Below are 27,110 nucleotides of genomic sequence, written 5' to 3' on the forward strand. Positions count from 1 at the left end.
TCAAAACGCAGCCCTGTTTCGCAATTTCCTACTTAAGTTCTGGAAGGCTCTGGGGCATTAACCCAAGCTACCTTCTCCAGCCGCAGGCCGGAGTCCCTTATCAGCAGGCACCAACCTGGTAGGCAATGCCTGCTGGAGGTAGGGAGGGACTCACAGTGTTAGTTCTCCCACACCCACCCATGCCAACTCATTCCAGACAGAGCCGGTTGAGGGGTTCCATGACACCCCCTTCCCAAGGTTTATTCTTCCCTCTCTTGGTTCTTTCTCGGGGAGAGCAGGGAGGTACAGCACACCAAAGCAGGTGCACCCAGCCCTGGTCCCCTTGTAGCCTGTCATCCCCCAAGGCCCTCAACCTTCAGATCTCCTCTTCCTCCCTCTTAGAATAAGGCTTTTGTTCTTGATCATTTCTACCTGTGGCACACACCACGCTCCTACCCTTTCCAATGAATCCATTTAGTCTTGCCAGATAGAACCTGTTCTCGAAGCCTGTTTCCCCCTTCCCTACCACCACGAAAGTTCCCACCGTGCATCAGACTCATAGCTGGAGGTATCTGAGGCAAAAAGCCAGTACCTGGGGACCTGGCCCTGTGTTGGAGACATGGAGCAGGTCTTTAGAGCTGGCCCTGGCCCTGAATTCTCTCCCAGTTCTCTTAAACCAAACCAAACAAACAGAGAAGAGGGGGGAAATCCCCTTTGAAAACTCCAGAAAACACATCACCCAAACAATGGGATGGGAAACAGCAGAGCTGGAGGTGGGAAAGATGGCCAGAAATGTGTTGGTCTGGGTAAGTGCATGACCCCATAGAGAAGAGAGCTAACTTTCTAAACCATTCGAGCAAATAAACACAGAGAACTATGTGCTTTCACCATCTAAACCTGGAGCAGGGAGAGGAATCTTGACACAAGAGAGATGGCCCCCTCCAGAACTTGCCCGTCCTCCAAAGCACCAAGAACCATTTTAGAACCATCCCTAGGGTACCAGCCTCAGGGGGATGTTTTAGGGCTGTGAGCAGATGACCATTCCTCACTTTTTAACCTACATCACCCAGCTTAGAAACAGACAAGGACAGGCCCAGGGCTCATTATATTCACAATATGTTAGGGTCGCATCCAGAAGTCCACGAGGTACTAGGATGAGAATGTCCCCTGACCAGTCATCCTGCAGATGTGGAAGCATCTGCACACTCAGGACTTCCTGGAGCCACAGACTCCTTCCCTGAGCTGCTCAGATTCCAGGGGCAGCTTCTAGGATGGGTGTGTGTGTGTGGAGGAAACGATAAACTGAGCCACCCCCGTAGCATCACCAGGGTGATACAGGCACTCAGGAGACCCCTTTCCCTCTTATCCTGAGTTTTGTTCAGATGTGGTTTTAGATGAGAGCTTATGTCAGTGTAGCATATGAGCTTGAATTCTCCAGGCTGTCTTGTTATAATGCAGATCTAAGTTCTTTGTATCTACATACGGTCTGAGATTCTGTGTTTTTAGCAAGTTCTCAGGGTGAGACTACGATTGCAGGCTAATGGCCACACTTGGAACCAACTAAGGATCTGGGAGATTGGATCAATCAGCCAAGACACACAAAGACTGAGGATTGATCTAGAAGAGAACTAGACCAAGGGAAACTGAGTCAGAGACTAGGACAGGAGCACAGAAAGTCAGGGTAACAACAACAAAAAGGACCTAAGGAGACAGTTGAGAGAAACACTGAGACAAAAACATCTAAGAAAAACTGACCAGTACAGAAAGGCTGCCAAGACAGGGAAAGGGAGGCAAGACACGGCGAAGGGAAAAGCTATAGCTTGCTATGGACAGCCTGGGACCAGCCATGCCAACACAGTCTCCCAGTCTCAACTAGCAGTAAGGGATGGCAGGTCTTGGTGAAATGAGACCTTTGGGGTAGCAGGGGCACAGATATGAGTCCCAACTTCCTTGTTTGCAAGCTTCCCCATTCCTGCCCCTCCCCTCCCAGTCCTAGAAGATCATATGTCTCTCCCAAACCTATTACCCATTCCCTCCTTTCTCTGTATATTCAATCATTCCCTTCCCGTCCCTGGACTCTTACAGATTTTAAGTATGTTCTAGTCTTGTCCACTTTTTTTTTTAAAAGACTATGGATGGTGGCACATCTTTAATCCCAGCACTCAGAAGGCAGAGACAGGCAGATCTCTGTGAATTGGAGGCCAGCCTGGTCTACAGAGTGAGTTCTAGGACAGTCAAGGCTATTCAGAGAAACCCTATCTTGAAAACAACAACAAAAATATTTATTTATTTGTGTGTGTGTGTGTGTGTGTGTACATGTATTTATGTGCCTGAAGTGGTTGGAAAAGTGTGTTGGCTGCCCCTAGAGAGGGAGTTACATGCAGTTGTGGGCCACAAGACTTAGGTACTAGGACCCAGACTCAGGTTCTCTAATAGAGCAGCATGCATTTTTAACTGTTGAACTCATCACCCCAGCCCCTAGCTTGCTTTGTGTATGTTTGGCTGGTTGGTTGGTTGTTTGGTTGGTTGGTTGGTTGGCTTTTTGAGACAAGCTCTCATGTAGCTCAACCTGGCCTCATTCTCACCATGTTGTTGAGGATGAACTCTGTCCTCCTGCCTCTGACTCCCAAGGGCTAGGATTATAAGTGTGAGCACCACGACGAATTCTGCTTAGACTTGTTTACTTGTCTTTTTTTTTTTTTTTTTTTTTTTTTTTTTTGTGGTTCTAAGAATTACTTTTGTGGTCTTAGCATTATAAGTGTGAGCACCACGACGGATTCTGCTTAGACTTGTTTACTTGTCTTTTTTGTTTTGTTTTGTTTTGTTTTTTGTGGTTCTAAGAATTACTTTTAATTAAGTGATCTACTATTGACCTGCAGCACCAGGTTGCTATCTTCATAACTAAATCTTTTTTCTGTCTTCCTTATTCTAACAGACCTTAACCCTCAAAAAATGTCATTTTAAAAATTAACATAATTTGACGCTGGCCGCAGTGGCACACACTTGTAATCCCAGCACTTGGGAGGCAGAGGCAGGCAGATATCTGTGAGTTTGAGGCCAGCCTGGTCTACAAAGTGAGTCCAGGACAGCCAAGGCTACACAGGGAAACCCTGTCTCAGCCCCTCCCCACAAAGACGTTATTTATTTACTCATTGTGTGTGTGTCCATGTCTCCACATACACATGGAGATCAGAGGACAACTTTCAAGATAGTCACTTCTCTCCTTCTGCCTTCTGGGTCTCAGATCCCAAGCACGTCATCTGACTTGGTGGCAAGCACCTTCATTGGTTGAGCCCTCTTGCTGGCCCAAGACATTAATATTTATCTTAAATCCTTCTACAAATTGTTCAGAGGTGATCTCAATTCCCCCCGTTCTGAGAAGCCACTCTGGGATAAAGTCTTTGCTTTTTGTTCACTTTTTTTCTTTCTTTCTTTCACTCGCTTTCACAAGCTCCACATATATACCAGAATCTGCCTGTCCTTGGCGCCCTGTGTTTGCACTTGGGCTCTTGCTTGCACCTTCATTTGATGAACATCTGCCTCTCCCATCATGCTCTAAGCTTTGTGAGAGCAGGCTGAGTCTGGCTCTCTGTGGAAAACAACCACCTAGTCCAGAGCCTGGCCTGCACAGATGCCAGCAGATGCCAGAATGTCACACAAAGTCATTCCAGCCACTGCTGCACCTGAGGCGGGGACAGTTCCCAGTGGTCTGACAGTGGACATTCTGACAATGGTCACAGAGCCTGCTCTCTCCCTCCCCTCTTGGTACACAGACCCCGACCTCCCAGATGGAAGTCCTTTCACAGGGCTGGCCTGGACTTCTTCGGAGGAATGGTGGGAGTACTTCTTGATAGGGCATGTATGCCCACCACCTGGAGCCTGGCTCAGGCTCATGCTGTAGCACACTAGGTCTGGGATGGCACCTAAGTCTCATTCCCAACAAGCTGCTTGCCAAAAAGGTCACAGCTGGCCCACAGACCACACTATGATTGACAGGAAGGCAGATGGGGCTGGAGAGATGACCCAGTGATTAACAGCACCTGCTGCTTTTGCTGGGGATCTGGGTTCGGTTCCCATCTCCAACCTCGCAGGCCGTAACCTCCTGTAATGTGGCTTCTGGGAGGACCTGCATTCATGTGGTGCACATAAAGTCACACAGGCATGCGTGCAATCATAGAAGCGTTTTTAAATCTTTTTTTAAAAACATGCAGAGAACCTAGTGACCACTCACCAGGTTTCCCTTAAGTTTTCCTCCTGCCAGAGGTTATCAGGGAGCTTTTGAAATTGGGTCCTGCCCCTCCCTGCTCCCACATGCACCCACCAAACCTCATACCCTGAAAATAAATAGAGTGCTAGTTTCTCTCTCTCTTTCTCTCTCTTTTTAATTTGAAATAAACCTTTAAGCAGTTTCAAAGTCAGGTCGGCCCTGACACGTACCACGGATGTGTAATGACTCTCATCTCCAACAATCAAGTCACCCAGCTGGGAATGCCACCCAGGACAGGGGAAAACAGTCTCCCCATTGGCAGCTGGTCCAGCTTTGGCTCTAATCTGCCATCTGTCTGGCAGATGCTGTCCCAGAAGTTCCTCCAGAAGGTTCCACTCCTTGAAGTTTAGGTTCAGATGCTGGGAAAGGTTTTCTCTTCCAAGAGCATCACAAACTGAATATCCAGCTGGGCCACAGAATGGAAGTCTCTTTGGTAACCTCAAGAGTGAGTGTGTGTGTGTGTGTGTGTGTGTGTGTGTGTGTGCATGAATGTGCACAGATGAATGGATGGATGGATGGATGGATGGATGGATGGGTAGGTAGGTGGAGTATGGGTGGACTTGCTGTCCCAGACGCTCCAGTACCGGAAAGTTCTCGCTATGCAGTACAGCACTGGATCTGGATCATCTTCCACATGGATCTGGAGATGGGCCATTGTGCCTAGGTGGGTCCTACTGATGTGAGTGGCCCTGCTGTCCCTGGCTGTGGCGGCTGCTGCTGCCCTTTGTGTCTCCGAGAGTGGGAGCCTGGCTCCTTGCTGTTCTTCCTGGCCGGATGCCTATTGGCATTCTCCCTCCGGCCCTGGCCCCCCTTCCTCCTCTTCTGCCCTGCAGTTGGATAGCGGGGGGGGGGGGGAATCAACATAGGATATACAGACACTCTGGGTGTCCAATGGTCCTCAGAAAGCCACGGCAAGGAAGCAGGATGGGAAGCCACCTCAAAGCCTCCCCAGGCTGCGGCTTCTTCAGGGGATCGTATTACATAAGTACAAGAATGACAGCCCCAAGAGCCTTCCCCAGTGCACACCAGACACTCTCCTTCTCTTCAGTCCTTGTAGCCCAAAGACCTGGGAGCACTTCGTGGCTGTTCGGTGAGGCCATCAGGACAGTCCCCGTTCCCTGCCACCCACCAGCCACCTCTAAGACCAGGCAGGGTGGACTTGTTGCCAACTGCCAGCTCTGCGGCCTTCTAAATAGGTCCAAGTCTCTGGGGCTTAGCCCATCCCCAAACCCCTCTGCTCTCCGAGGGCCCTACTAAAATGAACATCTTGAAGAAATGGGACAGCTACGGGGATCATGCCGTTAGAAGTTACTAATTGCTGCCACACAGCATCCCAGGGCACCGTCCTCAACCAGGAGACGCCCTCCCTCACCCCCACCCCCACCCCCACCCCCGTTTGCACAGCATGGGAGACTCTGGCAGCACATAGATGTAACTGGCCTCCAGATGGCAAGGGCTGCAGCTCACCCTCAGGACACGGCGTCCTGCGCACTGTACACTTCCGGGTCTCTTTGGTGTCGGAGCAGGTGGCGTGGTCTCCCCCGGGAGCATGGAGCACCCTGCGTGTCCGCTCTTCCGATCCCTTCCGGAAACCGCACAGCTTCCTCTTCTTGGAGCAGGGGCCCCACGGGGACCACTCACTCATTTCACATTGTGCTGACAGGAGGTAAGGTAGGAGAAGGGAAGCAAGAGGCAGAGGGGCTGCCCCACCCGTGGCCCTGAGTGCCCCAGGGAATCCTCCCTCACCCACCATGCACCCTCAGTCCAGACCTCAGGGCTAAGATCTTTGGGCCAGAGGCAGAAGGCCACAGAGAAAGAGCCCCCAAAAGGTGGTTGCAGAAGATGAGCTTTCTTTTGCCCCCCACTCCCTACCCCTTCGCACTGTGGCCAGACTCCCATCAACCCCTTGGCTCCGGCCTCTGCCTCCCGCCTTACCAGGACTGCCGCACTCCATGGTGCTGTTGGCTGCTGTGGAGCCCTCGGGACAGGCTGGATAGCAGCGGCCTTTGTGCAAGTACAAGCCCCCCTGACACTTGGTGCAGAAGTTGTGGCTGAAACAGGCCTCACAGTGCTCGATCTTGCATTCTGAGGACAGGAGCAGAATGGAGTCTGTCCCAGGCCAGGATGGGCACATTCTTTTATTCCCAGCCCCCAAACCCACCACTCACATCCAGTCAGAGAGGTCAGGATCTTGGTCTAGGGTTCGGATTCCTGCAGAGGAATCTTTCAAAGGGTGTAGACAAGGAGAGGACACTCAAGTATCCACTCCTGAGTACTGACTGGGACACTTGCCAGCAATAGCCAACCAGAACCCAAATGAAGTCTCAGATCCTGGAATTCAACATGAGACCCAAGGGTTTCAGGGGACAATGGGGCCTTCCGGGCTTGACGGAGACAGACAGACTGTCTCTGCATCTCGTAGCATCCCAGAGCAGCCCTCTAAAAACAGTGGGACTGAATGGGAGAATGAACCCCTTTCCCACATTGCTGGGCACCCCTGGCACCTCGGCACTGGGTCTCCGCCTGCCCAGAGCAGAAAGAATCTGCTTAGAGGAGTGGGAGCAATCTCAGGGCAAATTCCTCTCCCTCTGCAAATCCAAGTTCCAGAAACCCCTGGGTTGGACTCCTGGGGCCCTCCCTACCTCCTCTTGCCAGCTCCCTCCTTTGCAGGAGGTGGGCAGAAAAGGGCTTGGCTGGGAACGGACAGGCCTTCCACCACCTCCCCTTTCCAGACTGGATGGTATTGGCTTCCCCCCAGTCTCTGGCACCTGAAGCCCTAGCTGCCAGTCTATCAGACTCTGGCACATCCTCATCCCCCAATGTCCCGAAGACCAAGAGGGCAGCTCCCAGGGCCCACCTCACCTTACCAAGCAATTGATCCGCTTCCTTCTGTACCTTGGTTTCGGTGGCTTAATTTCAACTTCGCCTCCCTTCCTCCTCTTTCCCCTCTGCCCCCTCCCTCCCCTTCCAGATGCCTAATTCCTAGGCTTGGTTGCCAGTACAATAAGACCCAAAATAACAACAGCAGCTCCCATTTACTGAGTGCCAGACACCAAGAGGTTGATAGGTGTGTCTCACAACCCAAGGGGAAAAAAGAAACCAGCACTCCCAGCTTACGGATGAGCTATTGGGGGGGGGGGGGCCTGAGATGCACTCAAGGCCATACAATGAGCTAGTAGCCAAGCTGAGATTCAGAAGGCTAAGCTGGCACCAGGCATTCTCCCTCCACGCCTCTAAGTTATCAGCTTTAGAAAGTAGCGATGGCCCCTTCTGCCCAGCCTCCCTCCACAGACTTTGGTGAGGCTTGGTGATCTGAGATCTAGAAATGACCTCTACAGCTCAAGGTGCTGAACCGAGGGAGGAGACACTGGTGTGCCTCACTGGCTGTCCCCCAGAATGTTCCGGGGATGGGATGAAGACAGGACGTGCCATGGAACCCATGAACCCGTGGCTGGGGTGAAAAAGCAGAGCCAGAAGCCGAGGGGAGTCATGAAAGAGCAGAATTGCCAGACAGGGGCTTCCCTGAAGCCAGGGTAGAGCGGACATGTGCCAGGTTGTGGGTCTCAGAAGCATTGGTGGCTGCAGTGCAGAGGGTGGACTGGAAGACAGATGGACAGGCTGTGGAAATGGGGTAGGAGACAGCTGTTGGGAGCCTCCATAGGATGATGGGAAGGAGGGAAACAGCCGCTGGGATGTGGTCAATGAGTGGGTTGAACAGCACAGAGAGAGACTAGCTTTTGGGTCTCTGGCTTGACAGATGAGTCAGGACCCTGAGAGTGACCTGTGGTGCAGATACGGAGAGAGGAGAAAGCGTTCTGGATTGTACACAGTGGGATTATGGGTGGAGCATCTAGGAAGGTGTCTGCCTGGCAGTTGTACAGCTAAATCAAGTCTCCTCTTCCCTCTGCCCCCTCAACACTTCTCACTGGCCATTACTAACTAGTTCAAAGCACAGTCCTCCAGGGTCCAGGGCCTCTCCAGCCCTCCCCCACACTCACTGATGCATTTGTTCATGTCGGGGTTTCGGGCATCAAAGTATCCAGGCGGGCAGGACGGCAGGCAGACGCCCACCTGGCGGATGTCATTCCTCTCCAGCAGAATGAACAGCTTGGGCGAACACTTGAGGCAACCGTTGACTTCCGAACAGAGCTCACAGCCCTTGGCACAAGCTTGGCTCCCCTCAGCACTGACTGCAGGGTAGAGTAAGGAGGAGAAGATGGCTGGAGAGAAGACCCATAGTTCCAGGCTCCCTCAAAGGACATGATCCTTTGAGGGCTTCATTGCAGAATAGGAATGTGTGTCTCAGAAGGCAGGGCTAGGCTCTGAAGTACAGCTCTCTAGCCCCTAACTAGATCGCTAGTGTTGATGACTAGGTCTATACCACTAACTTCCTGGCTTTATCCCCAGAGATGAAACTCTCTACCTTTCTGGAACTTACCCTGACTCTGCAAAAGGAGGAAACCTCAGCCTCAGGGACTCAAGGTAGCTTGTCTTTTACTTTTTCTTTTCCTTCTCTTTTGTCTGTTTTGTTTTGTTTTTCAAGACAGCATTTCTCTGTGTAGCCTTGGATGTCCTGGACTCGCTTTGTAGACCAGGCTGGCCTCGAATTCACAGAGATCTGCCTGGCCCTGTCTCCCTGAGTGCACCATTGTGTCCAGCTTCAAGGTAGCTTTTCAATTGCTGCTAAAGTTTTAAGGTCAAGAGGGATCCTGGATTAAATGATCCAAGGTGAAAGACTAAAAAAAACAACTAGAATAACCTATTCCTAGAACAGTGATTTCAACTTGAGAGATTTTGCTTTCTAGGAAAGATTGATCAACCTTTTAAAAAAAAAAATGACTGGGTCTCTTGTAGTCAAAAGATGACCTTGAATCTCTGTTCTCCTGCCTCCATCTCCTGAATGCTGGGATCCCAAGGAGATAAACCACACCTGGCTTATGTGGTACTGAGGACCAAACCCAGGGCCTTGCTCATTTGAGGTAAGCACTCTATGGAGTTTAATTCCCAACCTTAGGGACTTAAAACAAACAAACAAACAAACAAACCTTTATTTTGACTTTATGTGTTTAAGTGTTTTACCTGTATTTATATGTGTGCCCCATGTGTGTCTGATGCCCTCAGAGATCAGAGAAGGGCCTCGGACTGTTGGGAGGCATCGTGTGGGTGTTGGGAGCTGAATGCAGGTCCTCTGCATGAGCAACAAGTGCTCTTAACTACTGAGCCATCTCTCAAGCCCCTAGGGACTTTTTTGCTCATTATGACCAGAGAAGTGAGTTGCTACTGGCATCAAGGGAGTACAGAAAAGAGAAGCCCTTGATAGCTGGGTAGTGGAGGCATATGCCTTTAATCCCAGCACCCAGGAGAGGCAGAAGCAGGAGGATTTCTGAGTCTGAGGCCAGTCAGAATACAAAGCAAGTTTCAGGACAGCCAGGGCTATACAGAGAAACCCTGTCTTGAAAAAAACAAAACAAACAAAAAATTAGAGAAGCTCCTAATGTCCTCCAGTGTGCCAACTGACCTTGGACAAAATGAATCATATGGTCCAAAATGCCTGTAATGCTGAGGTTGAAACATCCTGGTTTAGGGCTCTCCTTGGAGACAGCAAGACCTCCCACAGCATCAGTGAGTCTCAGCTTTCATTCTGTTCCTTCATTAACTGTTCAGCCCACATCACCCACCACTTTCCATGTGCCACATGGAGGATGAGTTCAGGGGTCAGGCATCAATTAAACTCAGCCTCTCTGCAGAGGGACAGGCCTTCAGTGGAGAAGACACCCATCCATATGTGAGTGCTGCTGGCCCCAAGCCAGCAACACTGAACTCCAGGGTCTGGGAAAGGCCATCCTGATGGCTCATGCATGTAATCCCAGCATTCTGGTAGCTGAGGCAAAAGGATTATGAGTTTGAGGCTAGACTAGGACAATATAGCAAGAGACTGTCAAAAAGGAAGGAAGGAAGGAAGGAAGGAAGGAAGGAAGGAAGGAAGGAAGGAAGGAAGGAAGGGAAGAGAAAAAGAAATGGAAGGAGGAGGAATAAGAGAAGAGAGAAGAGAAAGGACTCTAAAGGGGGGTGCCATGGGACCCTTTCTTGAAGGATCAATAGAAATTTGTCCTTTAGAGAGTAGAATTAAGGGTTCTGGAAGGAACAGGACCAGAGAGAGGCAGAGGGACATGCAGATAATTTGGAGAGGGAATGGTGAAAGATAAGGTGTCTTCTCTCCCAGGGACTTCAATCCTGTGAGCAGCGTTTCCCCTAGAGAGACTTTTGCACCAGTTCTTGTAGATATTAACAGGAGGACATGGGAGGAAAGCTTGCTGCAGCGGGCGAGAGCAGGAACCAGTGTGCAGTGAATCCTGACAGGATTGCTGGTCTATTTGTCTTAAATGTGGTGTGGCATGTGCGTTCGAGAGCGCAGGTGTACATCCCTGTGGAGGCCAGAGAAGGACACTTGAGTTTCTTCCTCCATCACTCCCTGCTCCTCGGCCCTGAGACGGGGTCTCTCACTTGCCCTGAAGCTGGACTTTTGGGTAGGTTCCCTGACCAGCCCAGCGAGTACTCAGGATCTGTCTGTCTCTGCCCCACAATGCTGGGGTGTGCACAGCGCAGGCCTGATTTTTTTTTTAATGTGGGTGCTGTGGACTCTGGTCCGCATGCTTCCAGAGCAAGTGGTCTTAGCACTGAGACTTTCTCTCTCACACACAAACACACACACACACACACACACACACACACACACACATCCATTTGGACTTTCAGCTTTATGACTGAGTAGTATTAATAGAAGTGGGTGGGGCAGGAGGGGAGGATAGGTGAGGCGGTGGCTGTGCTTATGTACGCCACCGCACTTGTGTGGAGGTCAGAGGACAACTTTCCGTTCTTTCCTTCTACCATGTGGGTCTCAGGGATCAAATTATGGTCACCAGGCTTGGCTGTGTCATCTTGCTGGCTCTGCTCTTTTTTTTTTAATTTTATTTTTTAAAGTCTTTCTTTTGGGGGGAGGAGTTGTTTTGTGTTTGTTTGTTTGTTTTTGAGGCAGGGTTTCTCTGTGTAGCCCTGGCTGCCCTGGAACTTGCTCTGTAGACCAGGCTGGCTTCCAACTCAGAGATCCACCCGCCTCTGTCTCTGGAGTGCTAAGATTAACCCTGCTCTTGTTTTTGTCTCTTTGAGACAGGGTCCTCCATTCTATGAAACCTGACTGTCCCAGGACTTGCTATGTAGAACAGACTGGCCTTGAACTCACAGAGATCCATCTACCTCTGCTTCCCAAGTGCTAGAACTAAAAATGTGCTTTCACCATGCCTAGCATCTTGCTTGTATTTTGAGAAAAGGTCCACTATGTAGTGCAGGCTGGCCCCGAATTCATGGTCCTCTGTCCTCAGGCTCCAGCGGCCTGGGATGGCAGACGTTGCCACTTCAACAGAATCCTTTCCAGCAGGGCCTTTTGCAACCCTGATCACAGACCTGTGCAGTGACTCTCTGGGAGGGGACAGAGAAAAGAAAGATGCACTTCTCAGATATTTTAGCCGAAGACCACTTGGCTTTGTTTACTTTTGAAACGTTTACTCATGTAGCCGAAGCTATCCTCAAACTCTCTCTGTAGCCAAGGCCTGACTTGAACTCCAGTTCCTTCTACTTCCTGAGTGCTGGGATGACAGGTGTCAGCCATCATGCCCACCCCATTAGTATTATCCATCCTCCTTTTGACAGGCAAGGGGATGAAGAGGTTAAATTACTGGCCCACGATGCCTCATCCAGTATGTGTTCCAGGCACAGGGACCACAGCATATGAAAGGCAGATGGAGGCTGTTTGAGGGAGTGTGGGAACTGAGAGCGCAGAGCGATGACTTCTTTGATATGAAATTTGTGTGCGTGGAGTCAGGGGCACTGAGTTGGTAAAATCAAACCTTGCTCTCCTTTTGCCTGGTCTGCTCACTGCAGGGGCAGATATGCTGCAATGCTGTGCTGCAACCCTATGAAGCCTCTGGGGCTTTGCTCAGCTGTTCGCCGAGCCCCTGGGTCACTGTAGGGTTTAGGGACTACTTCCACCTCATGAAAGTTTCTTAGAGTCACTGACTCGACTCAGCTTGTTTCAGAAATGAATTCACACTTTGTTTTTTGTTTGTTTTTGTTTTTGTTTTGCCTTAGCTTCAATGGCTGAGATGGTCCAGCTGTACCCCTGGCAGTCCTTATAGCTTTGTCCGGTTTTATTCCCATTTTTCTTTTGTTTTTGTTTTCAGCAATGGGGACGGATGCAAGGCCATCAAGGGCTAGGAAAACACTTTGCCACTGAGCCACATCCCCAACTTTTTTACTTTGAGATAGGAGCTCACCGAATCATTTAAGTTAGCCTTGAGCCTGCTTTATATGCTGGACTAGCCTTGTACTTTTCAAGCCTCCTGCCTCAACCTTCCAAGCACTAGGACTCTGGGCCTGTACAGTGTGGCTCAGCTCTCAATAGCAAGGTTTCAATATTCATTCTCTCTTCTTAGCTTCTCAGTTAAGAACATATTTGTGGGGACCAAACCTTTAATCCCAGCACTCAGGAGGCAGAAGCAGGCAAATCTCTTGATTTGGAGGCCAGCCTGGTCTACAGAGCAAGTTCCAGGACAGCCATGGCCACACAGAGAAATTGTGTCTCAAAACAAACAGAAGAGATTTTACTTAGGCCTCCTCATAGCCCCATTGTTCACTGTCCCCTCAACTAGTCACACTGCGTTTTTCTCAGTTGACACTGGTATTGGCTAAGAAAGTATGGCGCGCCCAGAGTCAGCATAAAAGGAACCTAGCAAGAATGATAACATGGGAAGCTAAAAGAGAAGCAAGGTCAGACCAGGAAGAACCTCATATCTATGGAAGGCAAAGATACTAAGCCAAAGGTGGCAAGGGAGGCTGACAGGAGCCATGGTCAGGATGTCACTTTAGAAGGCTCCCTCAGTACAGCAGATAATGGGCTGGAGAGGTGGCACCGGAGGAAGCAGGAAGATGCCCAGGCTAAAACTCTCAAGAAGGGGGAAGGCAGAGTTCTCACACACCTGCATTCCTCTCTGGAAGCCAAGGCAGGAGGATTTCCAGCCTTGAGGCTGGCATAGGATACTTAATGAGACTCAGCTTCAAAAAGGGGTCAGCTGGGGTAGGACTAAGAGTCAGGAAAAGAGCAAACAGACCTGAGACCTGCAGATCCTCCAAGGCCAGGAGCTGGGTTGAATATGGTATGAAGGACAAAACACAAGTTAAGGTGACTTTGAGACACTGAACTTGTGTAACAGTTCACTGAGTCTCTAAAAGGTCAGAAATCCCAGGCTTGGACGGGAAGATGAGAAGGGGCTTAGTCATGCTGAGTGACCAGTTCCAGGGGGACACTCAGAAAAGGTGGGCATCAGGCAGTGGGGCCCCGCAGGTCTGGAGCCCAGGAGATGCAGTTTATCAGTAGATCTACAGTGGAAACAGCCATCCAAGCCAAGTGGGACAGCAGACATGGCGGTGTAGAACTACAGTCCTAGCATTCAAGAGGTAGAGGCAGGAGGATCTGAGGTGGAAGGCCAGTGTCTGGCAACAAAGCAAGTTCTAAGCTAGCCTCGGCTAGGCTACATGAGACCCTGCCTCAAACAAAACAACAAAAAACCCAAAAGCCCAAATAAAACATAATAACCCACTCCCACATGTATGTGAAAAGACAATCATGTCCGTGAGATGGCAGATGGGTCTACATCAGTGGTTCTTGACCTGTGGATTGTGACCACCTCTTGGGGTTGGTCACATATCAGATTACCTGCACATCAGATATTCACACTACAATTCATAACAGTAGCAGAATCACAGTGATGAAGGAGCAACGGAATAATTTTACGGTTGGGGCTGTCACCACAACATAAGGAAACTATATGAAAGGGTCACAGCGTTAGGAAGGTTGAGAACCACTGGGCTGGAGAGTGTCAAGAGAACCGGACACGGAAGAGAAAGGCAGAAAAGGAAGAGATTAGCCTTGATGAACTCAACTGAGCAAGGGAGGGGAGGATTCTTCGAAGCATCCTGCATCAAGGAGCCATGAGAAGAGAGTAGTCATCAGAAGGGGAGGGACCAGGAGCCAAATGCTTGAGTGAAGTACAGAACCAGAGCCTTTAGGGCTGGTAACCTTAGCCCCCCCTCCGGGAGTGGCTTCAATCCGGGAGGTGCAGAGGGCACAGAGTGGAGTAAAAGGAAGGAAGGGATGTAAAGAGGAAGTGACACCATTGCTCTCAAGAAGAGGGACTGTGGAGTGGTGAGCTGTGGTCAGCGGCAGTTAAATCTTCAGGAGCGTGAGGTAAAAGGACGAAGTTAGCCGCTGTGCTCCACGAGAAGCAAAGAGGCTTGCAAAGAGGTAGAAGAGGGATCCTGGGGAGACGAGGGCTGACAGAGTGGGAGAGAAACCATGCTAAAAGGGGGGAAATCCTAAAGGACAGGGCAGCCTTGAAACATACCTACAAGGCTGGATCATTAGTGGTCACTGACAGTGTGACCTTGAGAAGGAATAAACAGCAAGCTCCAGTGAGCTGGGGAGTGAGTTAGTGGAAGAGAAGGCTTCCAGAACAAAGTAGAACAAAGTGAGAGGATGAGAGCAATTGGCACTCAGGAGATCAAAGCAGGAAGACTGGCATGAGCTACCCCTGGACCTTGGGGTAAAGCGTGAGACCCTGTCTCAAAGAGATGGGGAAGGGGAGAAGAGGAAGACAAGGAGGAAAGGGGAAGAGAGAGAGTAGAGGGAGAGATACCAAAATTCAAATTGATGGAGTGAAGAGTTAAAGAGATGGGAGAGTCAGGCAGTGGGATTGGCCGGATTAAAGGACTCAGAAGCTGGCGGGAGGGCTCTGAAACCCATGAGGGAGTGGAAGCTCAGAGGTGTGAGGACCCAGGGATGGGCAGGGGGTCAGCTTGGTGAAACAATAACTGTTTACCAGGGTGGAACAGGAGACCCAGACACATTCAGCTTAGCGAGACTCCAGAGTGTCAGGGAGAGCAGGAACGGCCGTGGGAGCGGTCTCCCTAGAAGCTGGACTCATGCTTCCAAAGTCACATGGGAATGTGACTCTGAATGGAGGACCCGAAAGAGAAGATGCATGCTTGGGAGCTACACGGAGGATACAAAAAGGAAGGGGTCGGGGCTGTAGCTCAGCGGGTAGGATGCTTGCCTAGCTTGCCTGAAGCCTGAGTACCATCTCAATGTACCAGAATGAGGTACAGTCCCAACACTTAGGAGGTAGAGGCAGAGGAATCAGAAGTTTAAGATCTTTCTCCTCCGCCTAGGATATTTGAGACTGTCTCAACAACAGCAAGCAAATGGGAAGCCGGGGCTCCTTCATTCCCCGGGCATTCGCTACACACTTACGAGGCTCCCAGGACTGCCGGGAGCTGAATGCGAGGGTATGGTGACAAAGGTCTAGCCAGCAGTAGGGAAGCAGGACTGGGACCGCAAACCGCTGCATAGGAATGGTACCTGGCACTCTCTCTGAGTCAGCTCCCTAGGGGAGAGACACAGGCCTTGCAAGACAGCCTGGGCAAAGGCGCTAAGGTGATGAGTGCCCTGGAATGCCCCCAGAGGGCTTCCGTCCCACTGGTGAGGAAGGGACCAGGTAGACCTTCCTGTGGTGATTGGGCCCGGCATTGGCAGCCTTGCTGGGGAGGCTTCTCCAGCTCAGGATGGGAAAGGGGCTTAGAGAGGACACCAGCCTTTCCCACTTGACCCTCTACTGCCTCTACTCTGGAACCCTTTGCTTCCCAGGCACATCTAAAACCAAAATCATGCCTGCATGTACACCCGTGTACCATGTGTGGTCCTGGAGGAGGCCAGAAGTGGGTATTGGGTCTCCTGGAACTTGAGTTGCAGATGGTTGTGAACTGACATATGGGTGCTAGGAATCCAGCCCAGGTCCTCTGCAAGGGCAGCCAGAGCTCTTAACCGCTAAGCCATCTCTCTAGATCCTCAAGTCGTCCCCCCCCCCTTTTTTTTTTCTGGTCAAACAGGCAAGGTTGTGCCTCTCTCATGCTGCTCTTTCCTGCGGCCTCTGTCAACCCTGTTGAAAACCCATTCAATCTCTAGCTGCAGGCTGTGGGTGTGGCTCAGGCTTGCCTCGAATGGGTGAGACCTAGGTTCAGTGCTCGGGACAGCGATGAAGGGGGCTGCTGCTGTCATGATAGCTTTGCCCAGTGGGTCAGCCAGCCCCTCTGTGAAACACAGCTTCCTGCTCATAGGCCCTCCTCCCCAGCTCACTTCCCTCAACTCCCAACAGCCTCCTCGCAAGGCATCCATCTACAACCAAACATCTGGAGACCTCCTACCCCTTCCTGAAATACTGTATCACTTCTAAAAGTAAGATCTACAACCAGTGTGCCAGGCTCCCTGAGCTAATCCCACTCACCTACTTCCTCCGCACAAGCTTGAGCAATAACTATTTCCTAAAACACACGCTCTTTGATCTTCTATGCCTTCTTCTAAATGAGCCCTTTAGCCTAGAACACTCTGAAGCCTCCAAAGCCTCAGATCTACGTTTTCTCCTCCAGGAAGTCCTCCCTGATCACCTCCCTGCAAGTCTGGATGGGGTCTTTTCTTGTGGTCACCTCCCCGCCCCCCCCCCCCCAGCATTTGAATACTTCTTGGTTGATAGATCTCTTGTTGCCTTCTGCTGAGATGTCTCCCCCTCCCACTAGAAAGGGCTTGGAAGAGCAGAGTTGCTCTTGTTTCTGAATGAGAGCCCAGGGGAAGGTTGAGGCTCACACGAGGTGGAGGTCTCTGGTGCAGGGCTGAGGGTAGTGGGTGTTGGGGAGTCTCAAGGAGGTTGTGCTGAGGACACTGACTTCGATGAACATCCACTGAGTGTGAGGAGAAGGGCTGGGCAGAAGTGGGAACGCAGGTGGGCTAGGTCAATGAGGGAGACTGTGTGTGGGACTGATGACAGTGTTTGTGGCATGCACTCTAGCTTTGGAACAGCTAGATTCAGTAAGACAGGTGTGGGGGTGTTGGTGGGTAGAAGACAATGAAGAGGGATGATGGGTAGATAATGAGGGGAAGAGGACAAGGACAATGGTGGGTAGAGGATGAAGCCTGGGGAAGAAAAGCAGGAAAAGGCAACATGGGTTCTTCTTGGGAATGGGGTCTGATCCTGGATTCTCTAGACCAGAGACTGTCTGGTCATGCTCACGGAGCCCAGAGGGTTAAGAGTCTAACTCAACAGGAAGACCCTCACTGATTCTCCCAAAGGCTAGCTTCCCCTCAACACGCTCCCTCCCTGCCTTCCCGAGGCTGGCCCAGATCTCCTCTGGAGGTCCTGGGGTGGCCTCCGCCTCCTTATCCTGGCAGGGAGAAAGAGCATGGCCAGCAGGCCTCCACTCTCCCCTGCAGCAGGGACTCCATAGCTTGGGTGCAGCTGTAGGAACCTGGTACAGGGACTGCATGCCAGTGGCGAGGGGCTTCATACCAGCAAGTGGGGGTTCCAGTGTGATGGGTTCCTATGGGGCAGAGCCCAGCATGGTGTCGGGGGAGTGCCCTGTACTCTCTGAAATTTTTGGTTAACCAGCTACTTTCTGGCTGCGTCTACTTCTAGAGCAGACATTCAGAGGTCCTCCCCAGCTCCTGGGGCTCTCTCAGCTGCTGTGCTCTCTAGTCTCACGACAGACAGACACGGGGTTGCCTGGTCTCTTCCCCATCCCATGTCCTTTTCAAGACCCATCTGCCAGAGTCAGGAGGTTCTCTCTTCCTCCTTTTTAGATAGGGTTTCACTCTTTAGTCCAGGTTACGCACACTATGTAGCTCAGGCTAGCCTTAAACTCATGACAATCAAAAATAATCCTGCTTCAACTTCCCAAGAGTTAGGATTACAGACCTGCACCGCCACAACTGTATCCATTGGTTTTCAGTGTAGTTTCCAAAGAGTGAGAAGGGGCTGGATGAGAGGAGAGGAATAGGATGCAAGCACTAGAGTGGGAGCACTGAGAAGGGGTAGGAAGGAGCACTTCCCTTGACCAGAGCAGGACTGAGTAGAGAGTCCTGGAATCAGATGGGAAAAGGAACTGAGGGAAGGTATTCTGGGTTTGTAAGGGCTGGGGGTGAAAGAAGGATTAGTGAGATCCAGGGAACAGAAAGCAGGTGAAGCAAGACAGAGGGAAGGAAAGGGTCCTCAGTGAGTGGGAGGAGGGCTTCCTGGGGCTTCACAACCCAGGCCCATTGGAGGCTCCTACTTGACTCTCCCACTCCATGCTGGGAGACCATCTCTCAGACCTCAAGATCAGACCCGCCCAGGTTCAAAACACCAAAGGATCAGTTCTCACAAGTGGCTGTTGGTGACTGACAGATGCAAAAGGAATAAAAGGCAGGCAAGAGCCAGAGGCTCCTCTACGCATCAAGCCTACCTCCTCAGCTGGCCACGAACCAAGGCCCTCCCACACAGGACCCAGCCTTCCCTTTTCCCTCCGCCCCCCATGCCCAGAAACCATGGCACAAAATGGAACTTTATGCTATATAAAGGTTGCTTTAAAAGAAAGGAAGGAAGGAAGGAAGGAAGGAAGGAAGGAAGGAAGGAAGGAAGAAAGAAAGAAAGAAAGAAAGAAAGAAAGAAAGAAAGAAAGAAAGAAAGAAAGAAAGAAGGAAGGAAACAGACTAGGGGAGGTGGCTCATCAGACAAAAGCACTAGCCACACAAACTCCATCCCCTGAATTTGGATTTCCCAGAATCCATGTGAAAGCTGGACCCGTATCAAAGGCATCTCTAGTCCCAGCACATCTGGGTAGAAAATGGGAGAAGACACTCCTGATGTTCCCAGGCCAGCTAGCCTGACTCGGACCAGCGAAGAGATCCTGTCTCAGACAAGGAGGAAAGCTGGGGACTGACGTCTGAAGGTTGTCCTTTGAATTCCACAGGGCTGTGTTGTAAGAACCCTCTGCCCATGAGCACGCACACACGTACACATGCATTATTCTTAACTATATGAATACATAAAACATTCACTTGTATATCTAAGGTTGGGGCGTGGATGCCTGAGGCCCTGGTCTGACCCCCAGCAGCAAAAACAAGCCAGCAAGCAGTGTACCTGTGTCTCTATCCCCCAGACTGTCATCAGGAACATCACAGCCTCACAGAGGGTGTTTCAAGATCACCAAGTCCCAAGTCCCAACTGACAGCACACACCCTCATGCCTGGTGACCTCAGAGCTGAGGCCTCCCCTTCCCTGCCCCTGACATCAGTCAGTAATACAAGCTGTGCACATGCTGCCGAGGTACCAGCCGTGGCTGGGTCAAAATCAAGCAGATCGAAATTGCTCTGTTTGACAGCCACGGCGAGAGGCTGACTCTGCCAAATCCCACTTCAGTGCTTGTGTGTCAGTTCCCCTGACTTGAACCCGGGTCTGATGGCCCCCTGTATCAGCGGGCATGTAGCCCTCTGTGGGTGAGCAGGATCGCTGTGCCTGTCACATGATTGAGGCTGGACCTTCTCTCTGTCTCACTGTCTGGCTGTCTCTCTTCTGACTTCGGGGGGGGGGGGGAGAAAGGGCTACTGATTCTAAAACCACTAAACCAACTCTGGCCTATGGAGTCCAAAACACTGGCCACAACAGAGGCGTGGGGAGGAGTATGAAGGCTTTGCTGCTGCTGCTGCTGCTGCTGCTGCCTCCCGGAACCTCACCATCCCTAATTGTTTGTTAAGCTGCCCCCCCCCCCCCCGCTCCAACAATTCCCTGAGCCTCCCTCCCCCCAGCTGAGTCCTTCTGTGGACAGTCTTGGCCCTCAGCCTTCTCTGGCCTGCAGGCATTAGTCCCAGGAGAAAAGTGAAGCAAGAGGGAATTGTTGGGCGAGACTTCGGAAAGACTTCCTGACTTCATGGCAGCCCTCGATGGGGGATGTTGAAAGAGGGACGAGGCCTTGGGATCAAGAGGCCCCCACCCAGCTCTCTGGCAGGATCACTGGCGTAGGCTGGCCACTCCCAACACATGATGCCCTTGTCACCGAAGCTGTGGCGCAGAGGGTGAGGGTTGCCTGGGTCAGGCCACGGGGCGGGCTGACAAGTTAACTTTGAACTTCAGCGAACTATTTTAAAGGATCCCGGGGGCTCATTGGGCTCCACAGTGAAGAACTGCAAACCTACCATTAGGGAGACTGAGGCAGGAGGATGGATGCAAATTGGAGGCCCACACAGAGAGTTTTGGGCCAACCAGGGCTACATAGCAAGATTGTGTCTCAAATGAATGGGGGGGGAGAAAGAAAAGAAAATCAGATTTGCCGTTCTTTCCTTTCTTTTACAGAATATTTAGTTTTAATTAAGCACATGCATTTTTAATTATGTGCATGGGTATGTGCACATGAGTGCAGGTAAAGCTCAGAGGTGTCACATCCCTTGGGGCTGGAGTTACAGGTGGTTATGAGCTACCCATCATGGGTGCTGGGATCCTGAACCCCAGGGACCCCTGCAAGAGCAGTGCTACCCACCTTTAACCCCTGAGACATCTCTCCTTCCCGTTCTTTCTTTTCTAGTTGTGAGTTTTAAAACAGTCTCTCACTGTAGTCAGTGGCGGTCCTGCGGCAGCCTCCCGCTGGGGCTACAGGCTTTTCTTAGGCTCAGAACTCTTGCAGGAGTGCCTTACAAGGTAAGGTCACTGCCACCTCAGGGAGCCCGAAAGCTGCCCCCTGAAAGGCGAGCTGGGTTCAGCTCTGGGAATCCCACAGAGCCTGGTTAGCGGAAAGACACCTATCCTTCTCTATCGGGCTGTTCCTGTCTGTCATCTAGCAAGGAAAGCGGGGTGCCTTCTGCCCAGATGTGCAGAGCTGCCGTTCAAACGTTTGCCGTTCACAGAGGTGCCCCGAATTCCTGAGCCGGGGATGGGGGAATGGGGCATGCAGGGTACGGTCTCTCTCCACTCTTGGAGGCATCACCATGGAGACCCTACAAAATCAGTATTGGGTCAAAGGGCCCCCTAGAGAGGCGTTGAGCCAGAAAGCAGAGTCTAAGAGAGGAAGGAAGGTCAATAGTGAGAGGGTTACAGACCAGTACATCTCAACAAATGAAACCGCCCACCGGATAATCCAAGGTCCTCACAAAGCCCAGACAAGCCAAACAGCCATCACAGAAGAAAGCCACCATAGGTTTCCCCAGTCCCGCCCACACCAAGACCCTCAGTGGCTCAGCCCAGTAGGTACTCACTCCGCCTCTGCCTCTTGCCCTTGATCCCCCGGCTGCCCATAGCGAGGTGTGTCCAGCTCAGAACCAGGGCCACCACACACAGCCCAAGCCGCATAGTCACCGGCCAGCCCTGGGCCCCTGGCAGGAGGGGTGGTCTCTTGCTAAAGGCTCTGAGGCTGAGTCAGTGGCAGGAGGCCCAGGCCCGGGCTGCAGCCCAGATCCACCATAATGTCAGCTGGGATCTGAGGGGGTATGGAGCCGGGTTCTCCATCTGCCCAAAGGGAAGTCCTGTCCTGCTGGAAGCCACCACAGAGGCTCACATCAGAGGTCTTCTCAACCCCAAGATAGACCTGTGGGTAAGGAGAAAGAAGGGTTAAGTCCAAGGTGCCTTGGAGCCCCTAAATTACATTTCCTTCCTTCCTCTGGATTTCCCTGCCCTGGACTTTGTAGAGCCCAGGAGGTCTGAACAATGCACGTTCCCTACCAGGCACCCTGAAGAAGAACTCTCTCCTGTCTCTAAGCATCCTGTATCCTAACCCTGGGCCAACTACCTAACTGAAATACAACAGATACCCAAATCAAACCTGTGCATTCCTGGTGCTCTTACAGTAACAGGAACCAGCTGGCCCCAGAGTCCTGACTAAAACTGGCTAGTTCTAAGTGGAAGTCCATCTTTAAGTCTACCCTCCAGACCTCATGCTGCTAGACTATCCTGATATCTGAAAAGGGGCTCTCTGTCCTCCTAGGAGTCCTCAGCTTTCTCTGCCCAGTGCTGAGTCACCCATGTGCCTTTCACCTGTCCCAGAAGTTAGAGCAGCGGCCTCTGGCAAGCAGGCAGACTCTGCTCGGCCCTCTGGGATTGGAGGGAGAAAAGGAAGTGAGGGCACACACCCCCACCCCGCCGGCCACAGAAACTCTGACACAGCAGGCCCGGCGGGCCTGGCTTTTGTGAGGGGATAAAAACAGCAGTAATGCCCGCCCTGGCCAGAGACACAGAGAATGGGGATAATCCCCCCAGCCCCGAGAGAGCCAGGGCTCTGGACCCAGTGGCCAGGGTGATGGGGGCAGGGGCACCCGTCCGTGCCTCACGCAGTGTGTCTGAGAAGCTGGGCATCAGGGTTAAGGAGGAGCAACGTCGGGGGAGAGCCTCAGACCCACTCACAGGGTTACACACCCACAAGAGAAGCTCACTCACGCGCTGCCTAGAAAGTGCAAAGGCATCCCAACTTGGGCTCCCTGGGTGGGCATTTGACCCAGTCTCCCAGGAGGCTCCGTCCACCAGGCTGGCTGTCTTTGGCCCAGTCGTTTTGCCTCCTTGAACCTCAGGCTCTTCATCTATGAAATGGGGATTTGGTTCTAAACTGTTTTGGCTTACTAATGAGAAATTCGAGACACTAGCGTAGAGCCTCTGGCCTCCTCTCCTTTCTCCTTCTGCTCCTCTGTGCCCAGCCCACGCCCCCCCCCCCCCGCCAGCCCCCCAGCCCCGCCTCCCAGAGAGGCCCCAGCAGAGCCCACCTGCACTGGAGATAAATCATTACCCGCTGAGGGAGTTCGGTACCTCCCTCCTCCCTCCTCAGCCTCTCCCCCTGGCTTTGAAGGCCAGACACACTCAAGTGGTTAAACTGCCTGTGAGAAGTGTTTACATGAGCCTGATAGATCCCACCTGGTGCTGGAGCTGGAGCCAGCAGAGATGCCCCCTTACCCCCTGTGCCAGGTCAGCTGCCACTGCCTGCGTGCTGCCCTCCGGACTCATGCCAAAGCTTTCCAGCCCCTATGTCACACCCCAGCCGGGACAGCACGGATATCCAACCAAGTTTACCAAACTGGAGTCCTCCGCTCCAGCACAGTCTCAGGGGCTGGCTATGGACCCTGGAGGTGCTGGATACACACTTCAGAGTCCGCCTGGCTTGCAAGGCCAGCCCCATTGGGGAGTTAGCTGTGCAACGCGGGATTACTGGCCTTGAACCTCTGAGCCTATTTTCCAACCTGCAAGAGTCTGGTTTAGGTATAGATCTGGTGCATGCCTCCATGATGTGCTCAGAACAGGATGGGCGATGGTGGGGTTCCGGTTAATGTGGTTTTAGTCTTTGTGAATGAGGTTTCATTGTGTGTCTACGTCCCTGTGGCCCCGAGTAAAGGAATTCGACATCCCCCGGATCATCTGGGCAGCATGCTGAAGGCAGCAGAGCACTGGCATGCGACTGACTGCCACATCTGCATACATCTCAGTGGTTGGTGGCCCTGAAGCTGCCACCTCTCAGGAGAGCCTGTGTGAGATAGGGTGTTAAGACAGGGCAGCTGTGACCCCCAGCTCTTGGGCCTGCAAACACTGGCCCAAACAAGTCTGGTGTCAAGACTTTGGCTCCCTTGTGTGGGGTCCGCCAGTCAGGAAAGCTCTCCCGGCTGCCTCTGTACCTTTGGTACTTACTTCAAGGCTCAACAGCCCAGCCGATGGCAACTCCTTCCTGGCCTGTCTTAATTCCTCACTCCTCCATCCTTCCCCTCTGGCCTGACCTTGACACATTCACCATGTCCCTCTAGTCCCTGCCTGTGAGAACTTCTTCCCAGCCCCCACTGGGATCTCCAGAAACCTGGTCTTTGCTTGGCATGTGTGTGAGGGGAGGGAGGGGGGCAGATGTGAGGTTCATTGGCATAGGGGGCACTGGCTTTCCCCCTGGAGCGTAAAGAATTTCAAATACTTTGGGGCACTGTGTATCTTTATCTCGAACCAGGCAAATGAGCTAATAGCTCATCCATACCAGGGAGTACAAGCAACAGACAGGAGCAAAGCAGTGTGGGTAACGGAGCAGGGCACCCATCCCTGTGTGAAGGTGCATAGGCTGCAGCTGAGCTGATCTCAGACTGCAAACAATGGCCTAGTATTGCCAGGCTGACATTTTGCCGGGAGTGGCTATTAAACACAGGACAGGTCTTAGATCAGAGACTGTGGTACCAAGCGGGGGGGGGGGGGGGGGGGAGGCAAGGCAGATTGCTGCCTCTGAGGTTCCCTTTCCCTCCAGCTACTCTGGGTCCCACCTGGTTACTCAAGGGAACACTGACTCTATGGAGGAGGACAGGGAGAGGAGCTAGGAGCAGAGGGCAGCCCTTTAAATACCTTTCCTTGTTTCTACCATACTTTCTGATTTACTTCGGGTGTTGAATTGTTACAGCTCCTCCCAGGTTCACTTTGGAGGGCTCATTGCGGGATCCCGTTGGAAAGAGCTAGACTAGTGTTCAAGGCCACAGGCACCGGTGCCAGTGGGAACATCCTTGCCGGCTGGGGCAGAATCCTATTTACTGTCCATCTCCTCCCTCCTGTCAGAGGCTAGACCGTCATTTCCTCCACCACAAATGCAGGAGAGAGGTTGGATTCCAGGGAAAAATGGCCCTGTGGAGTTAAGGACAGGAGATTCTGAAACTATTTTGCTGCTGGGTACTGGGTGTCCTGGAAACTGGCCTTTGCAGAGGGCTAAGGAGTCTGGGCCATCTAGAGATGAGCCAGCGAAGGTCTGGGGGCCAGAGGCTGGACTGGCCTGAGACCACAAACTGAGGTCACGTGGGTCAGGGAAGGAAGGACCTGCAGGGCGGGTCAACTCTGGGGAAGGGGGTTCAGCGGGTGGAGCTGAGGGCCGGTTAGGCCGGAATAACTTTCGCCTCCTTGCCTGCAACAACACTGTGAGGATAAATCGGTATTCCGTCAGATGTCGGATACAGACCCAAAAAATGTAAACCATGTCGATGGCTTCTCATTAGCCAACGCTCCCAGCCCTAGGATCCGGCCACCGGCCGAGGAACCCGGCTGCCAGGAAGAAGCCGAAGTATTTCGGAGCGGGGGCGGGACTGAGTGCCTGAGTGTGGGGCCTGTGGGCATCTCAAAGCCGTGCCAAGCGCGGGGACGGCTCCCACTCCGTTGCCCCCAAACCCAGAGCGCGGAAAAAGGCTCCGTGCAAAAGGCTCCGTGCGTCTGCAGCGCTTATTGTCCATTCATTCTCCCTCCTCTGTCTCTGCCTGTCTCGTGTCTCTCTGTCTCTGTCTCTCTCTTTAACAGGTGTCTGGGGAGCTGTCCCCCTCTCCGCCTTGTCCCCCGCAGCCCCCACGATCCTGCAAGGACCGCAGGATCCGGTCTCCTGAGCCCGGTTCCCCCTGACGTCCCTGGGCGGCCGCAGCACACCTCTCCCCGACAGGCCACGGTGCCAGCCTACCGGCCTTCCACCACGTCGGGCTGGAGGAAGGGAGCCGGTTTACGCGAACCGGACAGGGTCCCAGCTGCGTCGCAGCTAGGGTGCGTGGGTCGTGGCTGGGTGGCGTAGGTCGGGACTGGGGACCCCAGCTGGGGCTGGGTAGCAGCTGGGGTGCGTGGGCACGGCTGGGGCGAGTGGGTTGGGGCTGGGCACTCGTGGGTCAGGGTTGGGTCCCGTGGGTGAGGGTTGGGTCACAGCTGGGTTGCAGCTGGGATGCGTGGGGGCATGACTGGGGCGAGAAGGTCGCGGCTGGACACTGGGGCCCCGGGCTGATGTGCGGCGCTGGGACGACGGGATGGGGATCAGGCTCTGCGCTGCCTCCCCGACAGGGACCCGGGACCTCGGGGCGGACGGCGCGGGCCGCAGGACTCACCTGGCGCAGCGGCCGTGGCGGGGCAGCCCGGAGGGACGAGGGCGCGGTCACTGGGTCCCGCGCTGCCGTCGGCCCCGCGCTCCGCCCGCCGCCCAGTTGCTCAATGCCCTCTCGGCCGCCAGCGCCCCGCCCGGCGCATCGGTGCTGGGGCGGCCCGCGCGGGCCCCGCAGTCCGCCGCCCGGGCTCTGCGCCCCGCGCCCGGAGAGGGGCCGGTCCCCGGCTCGCACGAGGGAGGGAATCCCCCGGCACCACCCCCGGCCGGCCCCCCTGCCCGATCCGCAAGAAAAAACGGACTGGAGCTCCGGGCCCGGGACTCCGTAGCCCCCTCCCGCACACCCGGGCTAGGCACGCGCCGTCTGCACCTTGGCGAACGCTCCGAGCTCACGTCGCCTCTCCCCTCCCCGCATCCGTTCTTCTCGTGTTAGGAGCAGGGTCCCAGGACGCTTGCCCAGGCCCGAGTCCTCCAACAGATTCTTGGAAAGGGGGCAGGTATAGAACTGCAAGGCTCGGTGGCCGGCCACACCCTTCTTCCCTTCAGGGTCAAACCTTCAGAGCATCTGACCGGTTCAGAAGACCCCCGGGGGTGGGGTAGGGGTGGGGACGTTTCCTATCGGCTTGCCGCACTAGAATCGGTGTGGGCCATCCCACAATGCAGTCTCCGTTCCAGCCCATGCTCCCCCATCCATCGCCTGTGTGGCCGGGACTAAATCACTTAACTTCTCTGAGCCTCCCGGTTCTCATCTGTTTTGAGGATCGCGTGAAATAAAGGATGCCGATACCCAAATCCCAGGCAGGAGCACGGAGAATGTTTGTGAGATGACAAAATAAGAAAGGGAGGATTGCAGGCACCTGCGATGACCGAGAGAAGGTTGAAGGCAAACTGGGAGGGGAGGAGGGAGCCACACGCCTGAGGGCGGCAAACAGCTGTGCTTCGCCCTCGCTTCAGACTGGATGGAGAGAAACTCAAACTGCGCTTGCAGTGTTCAGTTCCAGCGGAGAGGATGGGCTGGCTAAGGGGTGGGGGTGAGTCATGAAGACAGGCTGTGGAATCTTCTTAGTGGAGGAGGGAGGTCGCTGGTGGTGGCCGGAGGTAGTGCTGATGGCAAGGA

The 27,110-nt window shown here is 53.0% G+C and overlaps 1 protein-coding gene across 2 annotated transcripts; it reads right to left on the reverse strand.

The window, feature by feature from the left end:
* Window positions 1-4,243: 4,243 nt before the first annotated feature.
* Window positions 4,244-26,993, reverse strand: Rspo1 (R-spondin 1). Of its 2 annotated transcripts, none has more exons than XM_060379566.1 (6): window positions 26,719-26,993; window positions 21,408-21,736; window positions 8,245-8,436; window positions 6,182-6,331; window positions 5,714-5,902; window positions 4,244-5,073 (listed from the first exon to the last, which is right to left on the reverse strand). In XM_060379566.1, the coding sequence occupies exons 2-6, from the start codon at window positions 21,499-21,501 to the stop codon at window positions 4,907-4,909; spliced, it is 792 nt and encodes a 263-aa protein (XP_060235549.1). In that variant the 5' UTR covers window positions 21,502-21,736; window positions 26,719-26,993; the 3' UTR covers window positions 4,244-4,906. The 2 variants fall into 2 exon arrangements, with proteins under 2 accessions (XP_060235549.1, XP_021482504.1); XM_021626829.2 differs by lacking the exon at window positions 26,719-26,993 and adding an exon at window positions 26,001-26,195.
* Window positions 26,994-27,110: the final 117 nt, after the last annotated feature.

The sequence above is a fragment of the Meriones unguiculatus genome, chromosome 3 (genome assembly GCF_030254825.1).
Source record: "Meriones unguiculatus strain TT.TT164.6M chromosome 3, Bangor_MerUng_6.1, whole genome shotgun sequence".
Lineage (NCBI taxonomy): Eukaryota > Metazoa > Chordata > Mammalia > Rodentia > Muridae > Meriones > Meriones unguiculatus.